Source organism: Dasypus novemcinctus, chromosome 17 (assembly GCF_030445035.2).
Source record: "Dasypus novemcinctus isolate mDasNov1 chromosome 17, mDasNov1.1.hap2, whole genome shotgun sequence".
Classification (NCBI taxonomy): domain Eukaryota; kingdom Metazoa; phylum Chordata; class Mammalia; order Cingulata; family Dasypodidae; genus Dasypus; species Dasypus novemcinctus.
The window spans coordinates 64,765,757-64,790,029 of NC_080689.1; the positions used below are offsets into that span (position 1 = coordinate 64,765,757).

A 24,273-nucleotide genomic window follows, 5' to 3' on the forward strand; every position below is an offset into this window, starting at 1 on the left:
TGGTGATGGCGCTGATGACCATGACTCGTTCTTTGCAGGGCCTCTTCAAAATTTATCCCCTCCCGGAAGATCCGTCCATCCCCATGCCCCCAAGACAGTTCCACCAGCTGGCCGCGCAGGGGCCTCAGGAGTGCCTGGTCCGCATCTACATTGTCCGAGCATTTGGCCTGCAGCCCAAGGACCCCAATGGGAAGGTAACATTCCTGCAGGCCTCAGCTCCCCTGGAGTAGCAGGCTTGGATGCAAATGGGTTGCAAAATCTGGAGACAGTCTGTGTCCCAGGGAGATCACAGAGAGAAACACATAAAACTGAGATGCAACTGGATGGAACCCTGTCAAAGGCCAAGACCTCTGGGAAGCCAGAGGGGGCCAAAATTAGGACTTTGGAATATTGGGGAAGGTTTTCTAGAAAGAGCAGTGCTCTTAAGGGTGGATAGAGCTTTGACAGGCTGGAGGAAGAAGAAAAAAGTGTTTTAGGAGGTTGTCAAAAGCATACGCAAAGAAGAAGAATGATGGCTGTGCATGTGAAACAATGACGAGGCCTAAGGATAAATAATGCTGAAGGTGTGGGTTGGCATTGGCCTTGGTCGGGCTTTTAGAGGTGGGGTGGGAAGGAAAGGAAGAGGCGTGGAGCGTATCAGAAACCCTGCCCTGCTGAACCAGGTCCAAGTCTGAGGCCAAGGAAAAGGTAGTCATCTTGATCCGGTCTTGATTTAAAATGCTGAGGCTTTGTTCATCATGGATTGTTGGCATTAATTTTAATTTGTGAAACATTGCGTCAGCATATTATTTATCTTTACTGAGCCTTTTGGCACGCCCATACATTTTGTGTCCGAGGCAAGAGCTCAGCCGCCTCCCTCACTCTAGTCCTGTTTCTGGTGCAAGTGGGAAGTTTGAAGGAGGGATGGAGTCTGAGCTTTTGGGAAGATGGGGAGGCACAGAGAAGAAGGAAAGATGAAAGGCCAGTGTGGAGGACAAGTGGAGGTTAGAAGCAGGAGGCTCAGCCCTCTTTTGACTCCTAAGCAGGACTTGGGCTTGGCATGTGTCTGGGTTGTGGGTCGAGGTCTGATATCCTACCCCTGGAGCTTGCCTTTCAAGGCCAAGAGCAGGGCACCGCCGATGTCCTCCAAGATGTGGTTGTGGCCAGAGGGCCTTCTCCATGCCAGCCTAACCCTAGGCACATCCAGCCCCTGCTGGCCCTGGAGGGTAGCTGAGGTGTTGCTGTTGCTTGCAGGAAGCATCCGGGCCAGGAGACTGGCCTGACAAATCCCACCATCTCTCTCCCTTCCCATCTGCTTAAGCAAAGTTCCCAGCTACATCCTAGACAGGACCCCAGCCTGGTCTAGTCAGATATATTAATACAATACAAACTGACATGTTTCTGAGAATATGGGCCCAGCCCCCACCTGCCTTCTCCCAAGTGGGCTGTGGGTTCGGAGTACCGAGGTCACAGACGTCCCCTGCTGGAGCCGTGGCTGGAAGCCTCTGGCCTGGCAGAACACTTTCCGTGTTGCAGCTTTTTAAAGAATGACTGTCCACCTTGCCCCTTTGGGAGGTAAAAGGAACCAAGAAGCTTCCAAGGTATGGTGGGAAAGTGATCTCACTTGCGTGGAATTCTGTCTCCTCCTGCAGTGTGATCCTTACATCAAGATCTCCATCGGGAAGAAATCAGTGAGTGACCAGGATAACTACATCCCCTGCACCCTGGAGCCTGTGTTTGGAAAGTAAGCTGGGGGCAGCTCGGGCCTTGGGGTGGAGGAGCCAGTCTGGATACCCCGCAGTCCAGTGGGGGATATGTGGTTGCCGCTGGGATGTCCCCCTCTCCTGGAGCAAATCTGTGTTCCCTAAACCTAGGAGCCAAAGCCTTGAGTCCTGGCAGCAGCTCCTAGCTAAACACATAAACAGCTACCTCTGAGATGAGAAATCTAGATGGAAACCCAGAGCACGCATTTGTTAATTATGCTCTTCATTTAGAGGAACATTTAATTTGGAATAATTTTAGATTTGCAGAAAAGTTATGAAGATAATTTAGAATTCCTCTGTACCCGTCACCCAGTCTCCCCTACTGTCAAAATCTTTCATAACCGCGGTACTCTTGTCAAAACTAAGAAATGGACTTGGGCGCATTGCTGTTAACTAAATTCTAGACTTTATTAGAATTTCGCCACTTTTCCCACCAATCCCCTTTGGATGTTCTTGGAGCCAAACCAGGATACCATGTTGTGTTTAGTCATCATTCTCTTTTATTGTTGGTCTGCGGCAGATAGAGAGGGGGAGAATGTAGACCCGAGATAGTAAAATGATTCTTGGAATCTAAGAACAAGGAAAGGAAGAACCTCTGCCCATTACTAGGAGGAGTGTCAGGGTCCTGAACTGCTGTGTGAACACCAGCACGTTTAGGCCGGAGGAAAGAGCCGCAGGGTGCAGCGGGCAGCTGCTTCTCCAGCGGCCCCTCTAGGAGAAGCCACGTGCTGGCCCACGTTGTCCACGCACACACTGGGATTCACAGACCTGGGTCTTTCGAGTGAGTTGTCAGTCTCTCAGCAAGGACCCCGTCAGCCTGGGGAGATGCAGTTTTGGAGGGGGAAGCCGCCCTGGCCAGTGACGAGCCATCCCCCGGGGACATGGGAGAGGAGGGCGGAGGGGAGAACACTATCTGGAAAGTTCCAGGCTAAGGGTGGTGGGGCAGTGGGTCCTAGCCCACAGTGAGGGTGTCAGGGCACCCATGCTGGACCACGTGCCTCCCCCTCCCCATTGCACCAGCGCCCCCCAGGCCCTGCCAAGCTGGTGTAGCTGGGGTGTCAAGCCTGCCTCGGAGCATGGCAGAACTCCTGTTACCCATCCGTCAGACAAGCACAGCGCACAGGATATAATCAAAGCGCAGCTCTACTTTGACCTGCTAATATCCTGTGAACGTTCCTTCTGTGGAGTGACTCCCCATTCCCTGGGTGGGAATGGCAGGCTGGCAACTTTTTGGCTCACTTTTATGCACAAACTCATAGTGTCGGTTCCATAACCAGAATGCCTGTTGTGTGTAGTCGTGAGCACCCTCCATGGGGGTTGGGGGGTCTCTGTCTCCATCTGGGTCCACTTTGGGTCTAGCTGTGGACCCACATGGATGTGTGCCGTGGCGGGCAGGGAAGGCCGGGGTCTTTTTCTTTCTCCCTTTCCCTGCTAGGTCTTTCTCCCCTTCCCACGTTGGACGTTTTCTGACTCCTCCAGGACTAGGGGGCTCATATCAGGGGAGAGGGTCCCCTGGGGACTGGAGTCCTCTGGGTGATTCAGTTTCTTGTGGGTGCTTCCCAGAGGCTCTCCAGGGAGCCCCTCGGAGCCCCTCCCACCGCGCCCCCTGTGGGCCCCGCTCCTGGCCTCGCTTCTCAGGTGGTCTGATCCACGCTAACTTGCTATTGGAGCCTCCTTGGGGTCCTTGAGGGCAGGACTCAGTGCTCTGGCACCTCCCGCTGGAATGTCCCACCCATGTCTTCTGGTGCCCTGGTGGAAACGTCCGCTGGAATGTTCTGCTCCAATGTATTCATCCTTAGGCAGGCACCTGCGGTGGGAACACCTGGCCCAGGCACACGCCTGCTTACACACACGCACACGCACACGCACGTGGACCAGGGCAGGGCCAGGGGGCTGCTGAGTGCTCCGCTCTTGACCCTGAGAGCTGCGGGAGCCGCAGGGCCGCTCCCAGATGGCCTGTGCGCCCATGCTCTCGCAGGGCGAGTCCCTCGCGTCTCGGCCTGCGTCTGGCCCCGCCGAGGCGTGCGTGCTGATGGCCGGGCCCCCCTGCAGGATGTTCGAGCTGACCTGCACTCTGCCTCTGGAGAAGGACCTCAAGATTGCCCTCTACGACTATGACCTCCTCTCCAAGGATGAAAAGGTTGGGGAGACGGTCATCGACCTGGAGAACAGGCTGCTGTCCAAGTTTGGGGCTCGCTGCGGACTCCCACAGACCTACTGTGTGTATGTACCCGGGGCTGGCTCCTTTGCTAACAGATGCACTCAGTGTTCAAGGAGCACTTACTAGGTGCCGGCCCTGGGCTGAGCACTGCACGGGGAACCTCTCGTTTAACTCAGTGGGGGCATGGTCCCACTCCAGAGGTGAGGAAACTGAGGCCCGGAGAAGTGCTGGCCAGTAAGTGGTGGGCCTGGGACACGAGCCTGTCTCTGGCTCTAAGGGCCTGGCTCTTTGTCATGCGGGTGCAATGCTGTTCTCCTTCATGCACCGAGAGCCTGCAGAGGGCTGGACACCAGAGAGAGGGGGCGAGGGCAAGAAGGGGGACCCGTAGGCCCAGGTGACCTGAAGGGACTTTTGTGGCAGTCCCCTCAAGTCAACTCGTTGTGTGACAGCCACTCCCCTCCCTGCCCAACTCGAACCTTGTTTGGGGCTGAGTCTCCAAATCTGGGCGTTGGAAACACCTGCCTTCCAAATCTGTGTGTATTTAAGCAGCTCCTTTCCTGGCTGGGCCTCAGTTTCTCCATCAGTAAAATGGGGATCATGATGAGCAGTTGGTAAAAGCGGTGGGTGGGTGGCGCTGTGTGTGAGGGCTCACGGGCCACCGTGCACACCTCCGCACCGTGTCCTTGGAGCGTCTCATCTTCGCTTTGTGCTCGGACCTCAGGTCTGGACCCAACCAGTGGAGGGACCAGCTCTGCCCCTCCCAGCTCGTCCACCTCTTCTGCCAGCAGCACAGAGTCAAGGCCCCCGTGTACCGGACAGACCGGGTGGTGTTTCAGGATAAAGAATATACCATCGAAGAAATAGGTGAGCTGCCAAGCCAGCCCCGAAACCACAGCCGGCTCTCCCTCGGCTGCCTCCTGTCTTGTCGGGCCCCCACCGAGGGCACCGAAGGGCCCCCTGGGTGAACCCACCTTCCCAGGATGTGGGCCCTTTACTGTGTCCAGGTGGGCTGAACTTGCATTCAGTATTTGGGGAACTGTGATGCCATTGTGGAAATCGGCAGCCAGGGTCAAGGGTCAGGGTAAGGCCAGGGTCAAGGGTAGGGGCAAGCTCATGAGTGTGTCTGGAACTAGAGGCAGGGTCAGGGTCGCTCTGTTTCTGGCTTTGGGTGGTCAGGCTTTGTTGGAGTTTGGGGTACAGCCCCCTGAGAACCGTTTCCTGTTTGGATGGCACCATCCTGCCAGCCGCAGCCTGCTGTACCTCCTGAGGCCCAGCTCATGGCTCCTATTCCTAAGGCTTCCGAAGGGCAGGCAGGGGGCCCTAGTCCTGGCCAGCACGCGTGCCTTAGGACGGCGGCACCTGCTGCCGGGGCTCCGGGGGCATCTGTGATGCCCACGGGCCTGCACCTCACGCCCAGAGCTGCTTAGACTCCCCAGGGGAGTCTCCAGGCCCAGCCGGCCGCTCGCCCCTGGGCTCGTTCAGGGATGCTGGATGTCAGAGCCAGTGCTGCTGTTACCAAAGGGAAATGTGGACTTTGACTCTGTATCCCCGAGTCCGCCCTCCCCCACCCTCGCCGTGTGGCCCAGCTGGCGGCGCTCCTTCCCGTTCTCCTTTCCTGCAGACGAGGCTGCTCCAGGGCCCCGTCGGCCCTGCCCTGCGCGCAGCTTTAGCACAGGGGCCGGACTCACGGTCATAAAGCCGTGGGAAGCTGCCGTGGAGAGCAAGGGACCGTGAGCGCCAGCATCTGCCTGGGTTTAAGATGAGGCCGTGGAGGCCAAGAGCACTTAACGACCTGCCCACAGTCATGCAGCCAGTTGGAGCGGATCTGTCTTCCAGGTCTGGGGCTCCTTCTGGGGTGCCCTGCCACTTCCTTTGTGGCACCCACTGAGGGGGCCTGGGCAGGCTTGATGGATGAACACGTGCATGCATTTGTGTGTGTACACCTGTGTGCATACCTGTGTGCACATCCATGTGTACTTGTGTTCATAACTGTGTGCTGTGTGTGTACACCTGTGTGCATAATTGTGTGCATATCCATGTATACCTGTGTTCATATCTGTGTGCTCCCTGTGTGTACCTATGTGCATACCTGTGTGCATATCTGCCTGTGTACCTGTGTGCTTCCTGTGTGCATACTTGTGTGCTACCTATGTGCTACCTGTGTGCATACCTGTGTGCATATCTGCATGTGTACCTTTGTGCTTCCTGGGTGCATACCTGTGTGTGTACCTGCATTCGTATCTCTGTGCTACCTGTGTGTACCCCTGTGTGTGTACCATGTGCGTATCTACCTGTGTGGTACCTGTGTGTGTGTACCTGTGTGTGCAGACACATGTGGATCCCCCTTCCGCTGCTTGCCCGTGGCCACAGGGCTCCCAAGTTCATGTTGCTGGCTGACAGGCCAACTGCTCAGGTCAGAGGCACCCCTGGCAGAGGTGGCCAGTGCCTCCTTAGCCCCCGTGTCTCTGCTCCTGTCCCCAGCACCCATCGTTGGCCATCCCCTGAACCTGGGAAGCACGAGGGGGCCGGGGAAGCGGTGTTCACGCCCAGGCAGGTGCTTCTCCTAAACGAGATGGGCCTCCGAGATGGTGGGGAGTCCCTGCTACCCTGCCTACCAGCTGTGTGACTTCTCTGTGCTTTGGTTTTCTCATCTATAAAATGGGTATAAAAACAGCACTTACCTTCTAGGGTAATTATGAGGATGAAATGTGTTATATCTATAAAGAGTGGTGCCCGGTACCTGGTTCCTGCTCTATGACAGTTTGCTATTGTTTTAGCTGTTGCTACTCCCAGAATGACATACATGAACCAGATAGCAGTACTGACAACACTTAAATTCCAGGTCTGGGGGTAGAGGCTGCTGAGGCTCAGAGCTGGGAGCCGTCAGGGAGGGCTTTCTGGAAGGGGTGGGCTATGGTGGATGGGGAGGGTTTGGATTGGTAGAAAGGAGGGAGAAGAACTTGATGGAAAAGAGGCTTGGTAGGAAAGATGGCAATGGGAAATTCAGATTTTGAACTTGGCGCCCTTGGTCAGTGATCCAGGCAGTTCAGAGTGAGGGGGAGGAAGTGTATCTGGGCCGGGAGCGGGGCTGTGGGGTTTCTCAGGCAGCCCTGCTCAGCCTGCTGCTCACAGGGCACCCTACCACCACCTGCTCACCCGGCCTTTGTGACTTTTTGTCTCCTTTCTGGGGCAGAAGCTGGAAGCGTCCAGAACCCACACCTGGGCCCAGTGGAGGAGCGGCTGGCCTTGCACATCCTGCAGCAGCAGGGTCTGGTGCCAGAGCACGTGGAGTCACGGCCCCTGTACAGCCCCCTGCAGCCCGACATCGAGCAGGTGGCACCCTGTCCCTCAGACCACAGCCTGAACCCCTGAACCCCCGAGCTCTGCCCCGATGACCCGGCGGGGACTGGGGTTTGCCCCACCCCTCCTTGGCCCTGACCTCCTGACCTTTGTCCCCGGGGCCCGGGCCCAGGTCAGGGATGTGGGGGACAGTGGGCTCCCCCTGGCAGGCAGCCCCATGGGTCTCTGTGTGGGCCCCTCCCCTCCAGGGCGCTGAGACCCCCATGGCCGGCTTTACTCCGTCCTGTTCCCCCGGAACCTGGCGGGGCACGGGTGCTCGGTGAGCACTGGGTGAAGGCCAAGGGTGATGAGAGAATGGGTCCTGTGTCCTCAGGGAAGGCTGCAGATGTGGCTCGACCTGTTTCCAAAGGCCCTGGGGCGGCCTGGACCTCCCTTCAACATCACCCCGCGGAAAGCCAGAAGGTGACTCACCCAGCCTGGCTCTGCGCTGGGGGCGGGCGCGGTCTCTGCCGCCTGTGGGTGCCACCGGGAGGTCACTCCTGGGCTGGGCGCCCGGCCTCTCGGGCGGCAGGGCGCTGACCCCTTTTGGGCCTGGCCAGCGGTGCAGCCGGGCAAGCACGCTGGTCCTTCCTGGGCCTCCGGGGAGCCCCCGGGGCCGCCCCAGCCTGGATGGGAAGGCCCTGTGGATTCAATGCCCTTTCCTCGTCCCCAGGTTTTTCCTGCGCTGTATCATCTGGAACACCAAGGATGTGATCCTGGACGACCTCAGCATCACGGGCGAGAAGATGAGCGACATCTACGTGAAAGGGTGGGAGCCCCCACCGCCCTGCTGGGGCCGTGCCTGGCGGAGGGAGGGCGGCACGGGGCCTTCTGGGGTGCACTTGGCCTTTGGGGAGTGGGCTTCCCACCCGATTCCTTCTTCTGTGCTGGTCTTTGGGTTGGACATACGGCGTCTGAGGCTGCCCCTCAGTAGTGGCTGAGAAGTTAGGGTATTTTTAAAATTATGGTCCATTTTTTATGAAACGGAGATGTCCGGGGAATTACTTCTGCTTTTCATTTAGCAAGTTCATGTACGTCCTTTTTTTATTAGAGAACTTGTGGGTTTACAGAAAAATCATGCATCAAACACAGAGCTCCCCTGTGCCACCTGATTATTAACACCTTGCATTAGGGTGGTACCTTGGTTACAATTCACCAAAGAATGTTTTTATAATTGTACCAGTAATGGTTCTCCATCGTTTACATCAGGGTTCACTGTTTTTGTCATACAGACCTATGTTTTTTCTTTTATTAATACTTTTTATTGTAGTAACATATGCAACATAAAATTTCCCCCTTTTAACCACATTCAAATATATACTACCGTCACCTGGTTACCGTCTCTATTCTTCTGGGGCCCGAGTTGAGGGTGCGTTCTGTGGCGGGGGCCTGAGTTAGACCCGCCCTCACCCCCGTGTGTGTGCAGGTGGATGGTCGGCTTTGAGGAGCACAAGCAGAAGACCGACGTGCACTACCGGTCCCTGGGGGGCGAAGGCAACTTTAACTGGAGGTTCGTCTTCCCCTTTGACTACCTGCCGGCCGAGCAGGTCTGCATCGTGGCCAAGAAGGTGAGCCCGGCTGCCGGCCCTGTGGACCGGGTCCCAGGGCCTTCGAAGGCCAGCGCCATCGCGCCACCGCGGCCACTGATGGGCCAGCGTCACGTCCACATCGCTGTCTGCCACCAGTGGGGCCATGGCTCCATTTACCACGTGACTACTACTTCTGCCTGCCCCTGCCGGTGTCCCCACCACCACCACCGCCACTGTCCCCACCACCACCACTGCCACCATCATCACCACCACCACTGCCGGTGTCACCACCACCACCACCGCCACTGCCACTGTCCCCACCACCACCACCACCGCCCCCACCACCATCACTGCCAGTTCACCACCACTACCACTGCCGGTGTCACCACCACCACTGCCACTGTCCCCACTACCACCACTGCTGGTGTCCCCACCACTGCCACTGCCACTGTCCCCACCACCACCACTGCCACCATCATCACCACCACCACTGCCAGTGTCACCACCACCAACGCTGCCACTGCCACTGTCCCCACCACCACCACCACCGCCACTGTCCCCATCACCATCACTGCCAGTTCACCACCACCACCACTGCCGGTGTCACCACCACGACTGCCACTGTCCCCACTACCACCACTGCCAGTGTCACCACCACTGCCACTGCCACTGTCCCCACCACCACCACTGCCACCATCATCACCACCACCACTGCCAGTGTCACCACCACCAACGCTGCCACTGCCACTGTCCCCACCACCACCACCGCCACTGTCCCCATCACCATCACTGCCAGTTCACCACCACCACCACTGCCGGTGTCACCACCACCACTGCCACTGTCCCCACTACCACCACTGCCAGTGTCACCACCACTGCTGGTGTCATCACCATCACCACCATCACCGCTGCCATTCACTGCTGCCACCACTGCTGCTGTCACTACTGCTGCTGTCGTGTCACTACTGCTGCCCACTGCCATGTCACCACCACCACACCATTACCTGCCAATGCCAGTGTCACCACCACACCACTGCCACCACTCATGCCACCACCTCAGCATCTACCACTGCTTCCATTACCACCAAAGCCACCACCACCTTCACCTCCACCGTCATTGCCGCCACCCTACGCCCACCCTCACCACCCTGACCTCCACAGCTTCCTATGTCGCTGCGTCCAGGGTCCTAAAGCTACCACCTCCTCCTCCCCTGGACAGACTAGCTGTGTGCAGCCAGAGCAGGAAGGCAGCATGGGCCAGCAAAACCCACCATGGCCATCAGAAAGACGCAGGCCAAAAAGTAGACCTCCCACAGGGCCGGCCTGTGGATTGGGCTGTCCGTGTTGGGTGCCGCTTAGCAATGCCCCTCCTGTGGCCTTGTCTCCCAGTTTTCCGTGCCTGGTGCCTGTGGCCACTGTCCTTTCAGGCCTGAAGCCTCGGCCCTCCTCTGTCTACCCCTGACCTCTCATCACCAGGCTGAAGGCACCTCAGGGGACCTGGTCAGCAGCAGCCAGTGGAGAGGTGGATTTGGGGACCTCAGCTCCAGGGTCTTAGCGTCGTCTCTTCCTTTTGGTCTCACCTGGGCCATAAGCCCTGTACCCTGCAGTAGCCAGAGCCCAAGGGAGGACAGTCTCCTTCCGGGCGGCTCCCGACCTGCCCTTGGGGCCCCTCCCCAGGAGCCCAGCGCAGGGGGCACTGCGGGCAGTGAGGGCCTCACGCCCACCAGCTCTAGGCAGAGGGTGCTCTACTGGAGCTTCAGAGCACCTGTGTCCCACCTAAAATTAAATCCACCTTGAGGCACTCCCCTACTCAAAGGAGCAGGCGCCTCTCTGGTGTTTGGTTCTACTGGTCCCAGCTCCTTCCAGAGGTGGCTCAAACCTTCCTCTTTCTTTCCTGAATGGTCAAGTGGCCGAGCTATTCTTGATTCTCTTCATTACGTTCTCTCTGTATAACCCCCTCCCAACCCAACGCACAGGGCCATCTGCACTTCAGAGAAATCAAAATGTTCTGCTGAACATTCTGAAACCGTCCAACCAAATGAAACATGGGTGACGCAAGGGGTCAGTGGATTCTCTCACCTGAGGATGGCTGCCCAGCGCCTGCCAGCAAGCAGAATTTAACAACAGCCCTGGGTTCTGGGCAGTCAAGGAAAGCCTAGACTATCTGCAGGTTTAATCTTGCCTGCCTTTCCTCAGTATGTGTGTCTGACACAAGCGTGTTTCCACAACAAAGCAAACGTTGCATTTGTCAGGGAGTGCTCCAAGTCAAAGCACACCCCCTCTTTGCTATGGACAGAGGGAGAGTGGAGGCCAGGAATGGGGAGACAGAGGCGTGGCACACACTGTCCCTGGGATCTCCCCCAGCTCTGCACTGTGGGTGGTGGAGCCAAGGCTGAGAGGGGCACACTGCCTCCTTCCCTTCGCCACGGCAGGTGGAGGTGTTGGCAAGAAGTTGCTGCAGGAAGCTGAGGCTTCTGTTCTTTTCTCTAAAGTAAGAGGAGGGATAATCTCCTGGCAATGTGGTAGGTAGTTTGAGTCAAATGAAAAAGTTTGGAAATACTGAATATGAGAGAGACACACACATAGAGAGAGAGAGGAGAGAGAGCGAGAGGGCACTAATTGGTGGCACAGAGCAGGACTACCTGCCGACTCTGAGGGCCCAGCTGATGTTGCTGATGAATTTGGGGTGGCCCGCCTCTGGCAAGGAAGGAGGAGAGAGTTGGACTTACCCACCAGGGGGTCTGGAGGAAGAGGGGTTGAGGGTTAGGGAAGGGAGAGGTGGGCTGGGGGCCCTCAGGGCTAAAGAGAACCCAAGGGGCTGCAGGATGAAGAGGAGGAGGGGCGAGGGTGGCAGGGCTCCAGGAGCCGAGGGAGAGGCGCGCTGGGAGGGTGGGGCTGGAGGGAACGGAAGGTTCCGTGGGGTGCCAGGCTCCAGGGGGAGGTGGAGGTCGGAAGAAGAGGTTAGAACGAGTCCAGCTGGTTCCAAAGTCGACCAGGTTGGGGCGAGAGGAAGCTGGCTGGGCCTCTGGGGGAGCAGGGACCCCGGGGAGCTGGGCCCTCAGGGGGTGCCGCTGGCCTGGTCTGGGCAGCAGGACTGAGCCCGGGTCCGGGCTGGCGTGGGAGGCCCCCGTCAAGCCTCTGGGCTCCCCGGGCCTGCTGCAGAGCCAGGCCTCTGCCGCTGGGGCTCAGGGCCTCTGGCAGGCTGGCTCTCCAGGGACCCCATTAACCAGACGAGACTGTCGTAAAAGTACAAGGTCTCCTTTCATCCGGCGGCTTTGAAGCACCGCCGGTCGCCCTGGCCCGGCTCCCCACCTGGAGCCCAGCACACCCACCAGGTCCCGCCTGCACGTCAGGCACCCACCCTGCAAATAAACAGCTAGTAAAAGGGCCCAGGCCGGGAGCGTAATGAGCGGCGGGGACCTGGGGAGGGGGGCGCCTTCCCCAGGCTGGGGCCCCCAGCCCAGCTGCTCCCACCAGGGGCCGTTTGAACCTCTGGCTCATTACTGAGCCCATAAACCGGGCGGGCCAGAAGGAAGGGAGGATGCTGGCGGCCTGAGCCGGGGGCCTGCGGAGCTGGCCGTAAAAGCCTCGCCAGAGGAGGGAGGCACCTGCAGGAGGGCTGGGGCCAGCTGGGGCCTGGAACGGTGGGGGGAGGCACCAGCCAGAGGGCTGGGGGGCCGGGGGCCCGCCCGAGCCCCTCCGTCAACGCAAGGCAGCCTTGTGGGGTGACTGTTCCTTACAGGCAGGGACTGCGTTCTTGGTTCGGGAGCTGGGTGGGATGCGGGTGGCAGTCTGGGGTGGGCACTTGGAAGGCGTGGTCCTGCCTGGGCCACAGGCGATATGGGATCCGCCAGCCAGCCGAACCCCATCTTGCCAGCAGTGCCCCCCCGCCGGTGCCCACAGTCTGTCCCCCGGGGTGTAGTGTCCCTGAGGGTCTGTGATAGAGCCGGGCTGGGTGTCGGGAGGCTTGGGTGCAGGCTCCAGCCCTGCCTGGTGCTCAGGGCCTGGCACCCTCTGCCTGCAGGAGGCTCCATGCGCTTCCCGTCCCGGCCAGCATCTCAGGTCGGGCTGCCGCGACGGCACAGAGTAGGGGTGCCCCAGGGACTGTCCTCTGGGCTGAGCCTGGCTGGACCCGTGGGTAAACCTCGGCCTCACATCGCCACCCCACATGCCTCCAGTGCTCTGGGGGGCGTTTTCCCAAGTTGAGGGATGGGGGTGGGGTCCTGCCCGCGGTGGTGGCCGTGGGACAAGGGCTGCTCCTCCCCTTTTGGCAGACGGCTTTTTACTTTATTTTGTTTTATTTTAACAAATCGATTTTATTGATACCTATTAGCGAAGCCTAAATCCATCCAGCGTGCACAAGCAATGGTACTGGTGTAATCCCAGCCCTGTGGGCTTTTGGTTTCTCTGGGGCTAGCTCTTGGAAGTTAGGGTGGGTGGGGTGGTGAGGCAGGAGCTGGGGTTACTGGCTGTCAGGAACAGCCCTTTACGGTGGTGTATTACGGAGCAATCCTGGTGACAGCCAGAATGGGATGAGGGCCCCCCAGGTTCTCAGCCAGCCCACCCTGACCCCAAGATCACACAGGCAGAGAAGGGCTAACAGGGTGAAATTTGACTTCTCTAAGCCTGTTTTAGCATTTGTCGAGTGGGTGTGATAAGACTCACGTAATGGTCTCATGGCTTACAAGAGCCATCTCATGTGACGTGAGCCCGCCCTGGAACACTGCCCTGGGCGGGGGGGGGGGGGGGGTGGGCGGTCTACCCTTTGCGGTCTTTCTGCTGGCACCCTGGCTCTGGCAAGACCCTAAACGACATCCCACTCCACTGCCTCCTCCGGGCAGCCTTCCAGGCTGGACGGGACCACTGCCTTTCTCTAACCTTGCTTCCCTGCTTGCTTCTCTGGGCCAGGATGCCTTCTGGAGGCTGGACAAGACCGAGAGCAAAATCCCAGCACGAGTGATCTTCCAGATCTGGGACAATGACAGGTTCTCCTTTGACGACTACCTGGGTGAGCACCGTTGGGGGTCAACCCTGTTCTGCCCATCGGGGGCTGCTTCCTCCTGTGTGGAGGCCACTCTTGGGCTCCTTGGGAAGCCTGGACAGGAGGAGCGGTCCTCCTTTCTGCCCTCGGGGAGCTCAGGGTCCCCAGGTCCCCAGTGCTGCGCGAGGCGTGTGATGACGCGAGTCTCCCCTGCCAGACTGCGAGCTCCTCCACTGTAATTCCAAGCCCCAGCACCATGCCCGTCGTTCAGAAGGTGCTCAATAAACATTTCTGCATGATGAATGCAAGCAATGGGTGTAGGAATGGATTCTGCCTAGTGCGATGAGAGGTGGGACAGGTGGATCCTCTGCACAGGTGAACAGCCACGTGGGTAGGTTAGTGGGCATGAGGCAGGAAGAGCAGGCGGCTGGAAGTGGGTGGAGAGGTGGGCAGGTCGGGGGATATGCTCGTGGCTCTGCTGTGGATGGGAGATGAGGAGGTGACCTTGTGTTTTTCTTGAACCCACCCTGCTGCAGGGTGGCCCTAGATTGGCAGTGACTGCAGCACTCTTGGCCAAAGAGCACCCCTCTGTTGCAGGTTCCCTGCAGCTGGATCTCAAACACATGCCCAAGCCGGCCAAGACGGCGGAAAAGTGCTCCCTAAACCAGCTAGATGACACTTTCCACCCTGAGTGGTTTGTGTCTCTTTTTGAACAGAAGACAGTGAAGGGCTGGTGGCCCTGTGTGGCAGAAGAGGGTGAGAAGAAGACGCTGGCGGTAAGTCTTCTCCCCCCAGCCCCGGTGGCACGGCTTCTGCCACACCCAGCACGGGCACCAACACGCTCGCTGGTTCTCCCCTTCCCCTGCTCTCCCCCCGCCGTCTCTATTCTCCATCGTCCCTCTTGCCGTCCAGGCCCAGCCTTCCTCTCCTTTGAGGCTCACATTCTGGGAAAACCTATTTGAATCTGAAGGTGGCCGTGTCTCATGGGGACCTGTGGATACTCTGCTCACTTGACCTTAACAGTGAGCTTGGTCCTAGCCTGCCTTTGACTCAGGCTTCCTGTGATGGGCGGGGGTCAGGCCTGTCCCCTTGGAGCAGGACTCTTCGAGGACCTTCTTTGCCCAGAGGTCTGCTCAGGGCGTGGCTGGAGGACCGGGGAGAATGGTCCTGTCCCTGAGTCCAGAGCATGTCCAGAGCACCCTGGGAGGATACCTCACTAGTTGTCTTAGGGATGGCAGCCAGCCAGCCCTCGAAGTGGCCCTCGGGAAGAAAGTGCACTTTATACCAGGAATGATAACAATTGATGAGACATGCTAACACCCCGAAAGAAAAATGAGCCCAGGACATGAATAGACAATTCACAAAAGAAATACCAATGGCCATTATACATAAAGAACTAGCTGATGCCCCCTAGTCATGAAATAAAGGAACATTTTAAATGTGAGAACATTTTTGCTTATTAAGTTAAAAAAGACTTTTTTCTTTTTTTTTTTAAATAAAAATGCTCATTGCTAGTGAGGATGTGGAGAGACAGGCACCCTTATCTACTTTGGGTGAGAGTGCTAATTATTATATTATTTGGGAAACAATTTGCTAGTAATAATAAGACATTTAACATTATTTATGGTCTTTGACACTCATCCCACTTCTAATATCTCTCCTGAAGAAATAAACAAAATAAAAAATTTAGCTCCTGGGATGTTTCTTGCAGTATTAGTTATGATGTCAAAGGTTGGCAACAACCTAAATGAACCCAAAGAAGTAGTTCGCTAAATTATGGTCAGCCTTCCCGTGGAATATTTTGTGGCCATTAAAAAGCAAACTTTAAAGAATATATAATTATATGTAATTATTGCCAAATATAATATACTCCTAAGCAAAAAAGGCAAGCTGCAGAACTATATCTCCAGTACGCTACTTCGTCACTTGCAGAGAGAAAGCGCTCCGGTATGTAAGTGGATTAACAGTGCCTGTGTCCACGTGAATTATAAGCGATAGTCACCTTTCTCTGGACAGCTCTGTAGTTTCTGGTCATTCTACCAGGGGCACATGTGGCTTGTGTGAGCCTGACAAGCCCACATCCTTTTTTAAAATAATGAAGAGGTCCTTGCATCCTTGGGGCCCGGCTCCTCTCCAGGCCCCCGGGGCAGAGCCTTCGTGCCCGTGACCAGGCCCCCCGTCTGCAGGGCAAGCTGGAGATGACGCTGGAGATCTTGGCGGAGAGCGAGCACGAGGAGCGGCCCGCGGGCCAGGGCCGCGACGAGCCCAACATGAACCCCAAGCTGGAGAGCCCAAGGTCAGCAGCCCCGGGGGCCTGGAGACCTGGGGGGTCGGTGGTATAAGCCAGAGGCCAGGAGATCCCTGCTGCAAGGCACAGAGGCCCCCCCAGCCCCCAGGGGGGAGGCATAGGTGTCATTGTAGGGGATACTTCCTCCTCAGCCAACTGGAGAAACAGGCACTGCTCAGCACCTACTTGCTACGTGACAAGGACCCTGCTGTGGGGCGTATGTACAGTGCGGTACAGAACCTTCCCATATTTGTATCATTAGCCCCACTCGACAAATGAGCAAACAGTCTCCGAAAAACTCAGTAAGGTCATTCCACTAAGAAAGTGACGAAGCTGGAATTCTCAGACCTGGTCTGATGACCTGGGGGGCCTGCCCAAGGTCTTTCCCCTTACCCAGCTGCCTGCCAGCGCTCTCCTGCTCTAATCGCGTGGCTTTACAACAGTCTTTCAGCCTTGATTTTCCCATCCAGAAAATGGGGAGATGAGTCCCTGTCTTTCCTACACGCAGGGCTTGAAGGGGGGTGCAGCCTGGGAGTGGGGGAGGCTGGGAACACGGGGGCGAAGGGGGGAGGGGGGAACACACTCGCCATGTCGGGGGCTGTCTGTTTTGGGGTGAAGGGCGTGAGGCTGGGGGACCCTGAGGGCAGGCTGTGGAGGGCCAGGGCTGTGGACCGATGTCTGAGCTGAGAGCGGGGCCCGGAGGCACCGGCCGTGATGAGCGGTGCCCTCTGACCTCTGCGATCTGCTTTCAGGCGCCCCGACACCTCCTTCCTGTGGTTCACCTCCCCGTACAAAACCATAAAGTTCATCCTGTGGCGGCGATTCCGGTGCGCCATCATCCTCTTCATTGTCGTCTTCATCCTCGTGCTCTTCTTGGCCATCTTCGTCTATGCCTTCCCCGTGAGTAGCCCAGTGGGGGAGGCACAGCCCCTGGCTCGGGGGAGCTCCTGGTCTGATGGGGGAGGCACAGCCCCTGCCCTCTGGCCTGATGGGGGTCCGCCCTTGCCCTGAAAACGCTCTCCCCCCCTCTCTGTGATGGAAAGAAATCGCCTCTGTCCTTGGCAAGCCGTTGGTCTGAGGGAGGAGGCACAGACCCTCCTCTGGGGAGTGCCCAGTCTGATAGAGGAGACAAAATCCTACCCTGGGGAGCACGTAGTCCAGAGGAGACTGGCTCCCTGCCCTTGACGGGGAGACAGCCGTCTTGTGGAAGCCCCTGGCCTGGGTGGGGGGCTTCTGGATGGAGGGTCTGGAACTGGGTCCAGAAGGGAAGGGAAGATGAGGATGGTGGAGCTGAGGAGAGGTCTCCGTGTCTGTGGGGAGGGCACCCGCTGGGTGTAGCAGAGGGGGTGTCCTGGGTCTGGGAGAGGGTCTCAGATAACATCCCCCCACAGGGGCTGGATAGAGCGTGTCCTGCTCCTGCGGCCGGGTGGGCGCGGGGTGAGCAGGGGCTGGCCCAGGGGCCGCTCCCTTGGCCCAGTGCATGTTGGTGCCCCTTTTCCTTGGCTAAGAAGCCAGTCCATGCCTGGTGGAGAGCTGGCCAGGGCCCCTTCAGCGACAGCTGCTGCAGCCCCAGCTCTGGGGGGCCCTGCCCCGGAGGGGGAGCCCGTGCTTCTCCAGCCCCCACAGCTCATCCGTGCATGCTCAAGCCACCCAGTGTCTGAAACCTCAGACCTGGAAGGGATCCCAGGGTTCCCAGGATGACGCCTGACTTTTAAAGTGGGCCTTTAAATTTTTAAATACGTCACTCATATGAACTGTCCAAACCCATGTCAAAGTTGAGAGGATGATACAGTCGAACCCCGGGACACCCTGATTTTAATGGCAAGGAAACAACTACCCAGAGAGGGGAAGGACTGGCTCCAGGCTGCAGAGCCAATCTGCACAGCTCCCTGTCCGGCAGTCCCCGTCGGCATCAGGCCGGCGGCCGAGGGCTTTGTCCCTGCGTGGACCGCCTGCTTGGGGAATTCCTGCCATGGGAGTGCCGTGCTTTGCCCCTCCTCCCAGAGGCTCTCTCCCACCTTAACTGGTGATGCCTCCTATCAGCAGACGAGCCTCCAGGGGGACAGTTAAAACCAGGAACCATTGGCTTCAGTGCCTGCCATCGTACTCTGTGAGGAGCGGCTGAGGGGACTCTGGCTCAGGCCTGTACCCTCTGCTCCATCAGCAACAGAGGAGGGTCTGGAGCCAGGGCCAGGGGCCAGACCGCCCGGGCTGCCCATGATACCTGCGGCCCCAGGGTGCAGTGCATCCCGAGGCTCAGCTGCAACAGTCACAGCTGGTTGGCAAGCTTGGACCACAGGGCAGGGTGCACCACGGAGCGGGGACCTGCAGCTTGCAGTCGGGGAGGGGGGCGCTTTAAGTTAAGGGAGGTGAGCTCACAAACAGGAGGTTAGACTCTGGACCAGGGAGGGGCGCATGCCCAGAGGCGTCGCTGCCTGGGGCAACCAGGGGTCTCGTCTCAGCCCGAGCGTCCCCCGTCAGGCCAGTTGCCAGCTGGGGAGGGCCCGCCCGGGCCCTCAGGCTCCCCTCCCTTCCCTTTGTGTCTACCCGGCGCCATTCACTTAGCGCCGGGGATGCGTGGCTGGATGAGGGAGATGAGGATGAGGGCTGGTGGGCAGGGAACAAGGAGGAACCCTCGTGGCACTCATTGCTCGAGCATGAGGCTCCGGCCAGCGGCGCTGAGGAAGAGGGGGCTGGCGCAGACCCTTGCTCGTCAGCGCGTGGCTCCCTGCCCCAGGAGCATCACTGGGCGCTCGTTGGAAACGCAGAATCCTGGGCTGGCCCCAGAGCCGCTGAGGGAGAATGTCACCTGGACACCTGGAAGGACGGAGCACTGCCCTTGGGGGCAGGAGATGTTGGCTGGGTGCCGGCCCTACAGGGACTCCTGTGTGAGCTCGGTGAACCACACTCACGAGGAGGGGGCCAGTCGAGGGGGCCTGGGACTGCAGTTCGGGGCACTTCCCTTGCCCTCTGGGGGTCCATATATAAGCCTCCTCCTCTAAAGCCACGGTGATGGCACAGGCACGTCCAAAGTGACCCCACCACTGTCCTTCCCATGCCCCCCCCCAGCCCCAGCCGGCTGGACCGGGGCCCTTGAAACACTTCTGGGACCATGGGACGTTGGCTGCTGGGAGAGGAAGGGAAGATTTCTAGTTATTTCCAACCAGTGACCTGGCCTGGCCTCTGGAGGGGGTGTCCTTAGCCTCAGGTCCTTGGGGCAGGTCCAGAGGCCAAAGCCCCTCCCCTGTCTCTTGGCGCCCAGCAGTGGCACCACTCCCTGGAGTTCTCCCAGAAGTTGTCCTCTGGAGTGCCACATGGAGGTCGGGTCCCCGCCGGGTTCAGGTGGCAGGATGCTGCTGCCGCCGGCCGGTGTGACTGGCCTGTGCTACCTCCACCCAGCTCACTCGGTCACCTGGCCGCCCCATGCTGTACCTCCCAGGGGCCCCGCACCTCCCAGGGGCCCCGCACCTGGGGGTCAGGCCTGGGGCCAGGAGCCCGAGGGCCTTCTCCTGCCGCTCCAAGCCGGGGCCGGGTGGATGAGCCGAGGACGGCTCCCCTCCAGTTGGCCTCCTCTCCCACCCTCCTGGAAAGTCCCCCGGGAGGAGGGTGGGGGGCAGCCCGTCTGACTCTTCTCAACCTCCCCCCTGGAGCCGGCCGGGAGGAGGGCCAGCGTGGGGAGGCAGGAGGCAGCTTGGCGGGGAAGGAGCGGCCGGCTTTGTTTCCAGGGTCGGCTTTGCCGGGACGGCGCTGGGGAACATGCTGTCCCAATTAGGAGCCCTGTGTTGTGTTGTGTGTGTTTTCATGGTTTTGGGGGGGCAGGGAGTGGGGAGGGGAGATTCCTGGTGGGGCTGGAGCAGGCAGGGCTTCCTCAAGGCGACCCGTCTCTGGTGCTGGCCTGCGTTGGGGGTCATCCCCGTGCACCCCACTGCCCAACTTCATCTCTGCTTTCTGCGCAGGGGCGTGGTGGCCAGGGAGCCTGGGCTGGGTGTGTGTGGGGGATGGTGGCCCTGCCTTCAGACCACCTGTCTGATGGAGGAGGCCGGGCAGCCTCCCCTGGCCAGGCCCCAGAGGGTCAGAGGCGTCCTCCGGCAGCTGGTTTGAATATATGGCAGTGGGTCCCGGGTCGATGGGGGAATGACAGAGCAGTTCAGGCAGCTCTGGCCCCCAGGCGTGCCAGGACGGGCTGGGCCTGCCTGATGGGCAGGAGCACGGGGCTGGGTGGAGCGGGGATGGTAGGTAGTGAGGACGAGGTGCAGGCAGGGTGTGAATCGCCGCGAGCCTCCTTTCCCAGCCCCCTCCAGTGGGGACTGCCGCTGCAAGGGTACCTGGGCTGATGGGGTCGCCACGTGTCGCTGCTTCCTCCCTCCAGAACTACGCTGCCATGAAGCTGGTAAAGCCCTTCCGCTGAGGACATGCCTACCCAGTGACTTCCTCCAGACCTCCTGCTCAGCCGACCTCCTCCAGACCTCCAAGGCCCGACCATCCTGCCAGGGAGGGCAGACAGGCAGATGGACCTGCACGTGCTCCCAGAGTTGGCAACACCCAGCCCCGGGACCGCTCTGCTTTCATCATTTCTTTCTCCCCCCCACCCAGCCCTTTTTTTTGGATCAGCTCGTATTTCAGTACAAGACAGTTTAAACCACAAAGCAGTGTTGGTGCGTGTCTGTCGGACCCGAATGGGGTGTGACTGTGTATGGGGGGACGTGTCTGGGTGGGCGGGGAAGGAGGATGGGGTGTGCGCCATCTCAGCATTTATGAGACAGAAGCACCCAGATGTAGCGGGTGGGGGGCCCTGTGGAACTGTTTATTCTTTTACAAGACCGGCTGCGGGGGAGGCGGTGGGCTTTGAGGCTTGGAGTCTGGCCTGCCCAAAGACCCAGCCTTTTCTTCCTCCTCTTTTCTCTAAGACTTACTCCTTTCTCCCTGGACAGCTCCCCTTCCTTTCCCAGGCCACCCTTTGCTCAAGGGGCCAGTTAATGATACCTTCTGGTTTTTTTGGACCTTGCTAAGGGAACAGTTCCTCTTTATAAAAACGGAGCACCAAGGAAAGGGTTGGGCCAGAAACTCTTCCGGCAAGGAGGGCTACTGCGCCCCTGGCTTTGGCCTTGTCCCCATGCTCTTGGGGTTCCTTGGGATCCCCTCCCTTTGCTCCGTGACCCTACTTTATAGGTCCGGCCTGGACAAAGCCACCTTCCCTTGCAGTCGGAAGCTTGGCATTAATCGCTGGTCTGACATTCCCTGCAGGAATCAGGCTAAACCTAAGGAAGCTGCAGGAGCACCCTTACAGGAAAGGCAGAGAGCCGAGAACACCGTGTTTCCGAAAGGGAGGCCCCGCCCCTCCCGCCTGGGGGGCTGGAACGCGCCAAGCCTGGCCTCCCCTTCTCCTGGGTGGCTGCCTGTTCCCAGGAGGGCTTCTCCGATTTCCTGCTGTGGGCCTGCTCCCCTGGCCCGGGCCCCGAGGCCCCCGAGTGATCCTTCCAGCGCCCCCCCCTGCTCTTCCCTGCACTCTGGGGCCCAGGCAGAGGCGCTGATATCCCCGACCCTCCCGGGTGACGGAGCCGCCTCGGAACAGCGGAGCGAGTCTCGCTGCAGGAGTGCTGCCGGCTGGAGGGGGCCCTCGCTGGCCAGCTTTGCGTGGCCCTGGGTGGCCAGGCTTGAGACCCTGGCACTGAGCCTGGTGCCGGGCGGCCTCACACAGCCCGCAGCAGGGACCAGAGTCAAAGCTCTTCTGTGCTCTTCTGGGAAGGGCGCAGGCAGGTGTGGAGGCCGGAAGTTCACTGCTGTTAGGGAGGATGGCAGGCGAGGGGAAGGAAGAAGTGGGGCTCAGGAGTTGAGAGCTTTTGTATTTTGTTACATTTTATTTTAGGATAAGGGAGATCTGAGAGTATGTGAAGATGGAAAGACCGAGGCCAGGAGATAGGGAAAGGTCAAAGATGTAAGACAGACTGAGGTGGAGGGTTTAATGGAACCTATTTCTGGAAAAGGAGGAAGGTGTTAGTTTTGAAAAGAAGGTTCGCTTTTTCCTCCCAGTTACAGGGAGGCAGGAGGAAATCAATGCATAGAATGTAACTATCAGCTGGCTTAAAAGAGTTTTGGAGGACACTGTGCCCATTCATTAATTTTTTCAGTTATTCATATGATTTATCTTGCTGCTTTGGGTTGCAGGTAAGAAAAAACCCTACCCAAACTAACATCATTAAGGGAATTTAATGGCTTAAGAAATGAAACATCCAGAAGGACTGGCTTTACCCAAGGGCTGATCCAGCTGCTCTGTCAGGACATCAAGAGCTTGCATTCTTTATGCCTCTCTGCTCTGCCCTCCTCAGGGTTGGGTTCCGTCTAATGCTGGCACCACTCCTGGGGTCACAGCTGCTCCCTGGAACCATATCAATCACCAAGCAAAAATCAGGGGAAATGGGATTGCATGGCAAGGAGACACCACACCCAGCTAATGTTTATTGCGATACTCCATTCAGCAGGCTGAGAGCAGATTCTGAGGATGCAGTAGTGAATTACCTGATCCCTGACCTTTCACAGCTCCTAGCCTGGTGGGAAAAGTATATTGGGAAACTAGTGATGATTTGTACCCTTATGGGAGTACCAGGGAAGGAGCACCGACTGGCCCTGGGGCAGGGGGGGGGCAGGAGACTTGTCGGGGAGGGACATCCCTTGAGCTGAGTGTTGGAGCTGGCCCCTTGTAGAGGAGGGGAAGGTGTTCTGGGAGGCCGAGGTAGGAGCAGAGTCTGATGGCTCTTGGAGAGCTTAGCTCACCCAGGGCGAGGTGAGAGGGAGAGGGCAGCTGGAGGGGAGCCGGGCCTGCAAGGTGAGAGGGAAGAGGGGCTGGAAGGGAGAGGCTGGGTGTGGAGGGGCCTTGTGTGGGCAGCCGAGGAGCTTGAACTTCATTCTGGTGACAGTGAAGAAGCACAGAAGGACTGAAACCTGGGCCGACCGTGATCCGAATCTCATGTTTGAAAAATCATTCTGGCTGAATTCTTACCTTGGGAGACAGGAGTCCTTTAGGGGAACATGGGTGGACGTCAGGTTATGGACACTCTCTGGTATAAGTGACTTTGAGAAGGCAAGGGTCCAGAGCACTCACCCAATGCTCAAAAAAAGTCTGTGATCCCAAATGGCGAGGAACCCCGCATGGCTGGATGCAGAGGACCGTTTAGAAGCCTGCTTAGTAACCCAGGAGCCAACTGGGGAAGATCTGAAAGGCTGGGCGGGAGTGATTCATTATTCACTCACTCAGTCATTCATTCATCACATATTGAATAAAGAATTATAGATTGAGGGTCAGCTACGCACCAGGCAGAGTGCTAGGTCCTAGAGATAAAATGCTGAGAGGGAAACATGGTTCCTGCCCTCCCCGAGCTCACAACGAGCAGGAGAGGCAGGTGAGTAGATAGGCTGTTCTAATATGCTGATGGACAAGCAGGAGTGGAAGAGACCATAGAGGGAACAGAGTGTGTGAAGACAGGCCAGAGTGAGTCCACGAGTCCCTAGGAGTTTCCACACAAGCGGGAGGCAGTCGTGCTGAGCTGGGAGGCCCTCCTGCTTTCCACCGCTGGGACATTTGGCAATGTCCCCAGACATTTTTGATTGCCACGATGAGGGGGAGAGTGGCGAGGGTGCACTTGGCATCTGGTTGCTCCTCAACATCTTACAATGAGCACCACAAAGACGTCTCCAGTCAAAAATGTCAGCAATGCCACTGTTGAGAAACCCTGGCATAGAGAGTGGATGGCAGAGCTACCGAGCAATAAGACTCGACAGGATGTGAGGATTGACAGGTTAGGGCTGTGGGGTGGGGGCTGCCAGATCAATCCCAAATGACTCCCAGCTGTCTGGCTTTATGGGTGGTCAGATGGTGGTACCATGTATCAAGTCAGTTTTAGACAAGTGAGTTCAACCCTGTGTAGGGCATAATTAAAATGCCCTTCCTCTTTCCACCTCTCCCTGCAGGTAACCTCTCCTTCCTTCTCAAAGTTCTAGAAAGCATTGTCTGCACTTCCTGCCTCCACCTCCTCGCCTCACACTCCCCTTCCACCCACTGTGATCTGGTTTCAACCCTGTCGCACACCCTCTGGGCTGCCTCTCCCAGCGGCCACCCTCTCTCTTGTCCTTGCTAAAAGAACCCCGATACTCAGGGCCAGCCGACCCTGAGCTCAGAGAGGAGCCCACCTCAGCCCCAGGGAAGGTGCCGCTGTTAGGTCAAGACAATCGCAGTAAGG

The 24,273-nt window shown here is 58.2% G+C and overlaps 1 protein-coding gene across 25 annotated transcripts in view; it reads left to right on the plus strand.

The window, feature by feature from the left end:
• DYSF (dysferlin) overlaps positions 1 to 20,685 on the plus strand; it is a 224,002-nt gene extending 203,317 nt beyond the window's left edge. For all 25 annotated transcript variants that reach the window (XM_058278903.2, XM_058278900.2, XM_058278898.1 and 22 more), the window contains 13 exons: positions 39 to 194; positions 1,632 to 1,723; positions 3,795 to 3,965; positions 4,625 to 4,767; positions 7,097 to 7,236; positions 7,577 to 7,665; positions 7,916 to 8,011; positions 8,669 to 8,810; positions 13,680 to 13,779; positions 14,350 to 14,528; positions 15,939 to 16,048; positions 16,792 to 16,939; positions 20,409 to 20,685. In XM_058278903.2, coding sequence (XP_058134886.1) covers positions 39 to 194; positions 1,632 to 1,723; positions 3,795 to 3,965; positions 4,625 to 4,767; positions 7,097 to 7,236; positions 7,577 to 7,665; positions 7,916 to 8,011; positions 8,669 to 8,810; positions 13,680 to 13,779; positions 14,350 to 14,528; positions 15,939 to 16,048; positions 16,792 to 16,939; positions 20,409 to 20,447 — 1,605 coding nt within the window. In that variant the 3' untranslated portion in view covers positions 20,448 to 20,685. The remainder of the gene's footprint in view (positions 1 to 38; positions 195 to 1,631; positions 1,724 to 3,794; positions 3,966 to 4,624; positions 4,768 to 7,096; positions 7,237 to 7,576; positions 7,666 to 7,915; positions 8,012 to 8,668; positions 8,811 to 13,679; positions 13,780 to 14,349; positions 14,529 to 15,938; positions 16,049 to 16,791; positions 16,940 to 20,408) is intronic.
• The last annotated feature ends 3,588 nt before the right edge of the window (positions 20,686 to 24,273 follow it).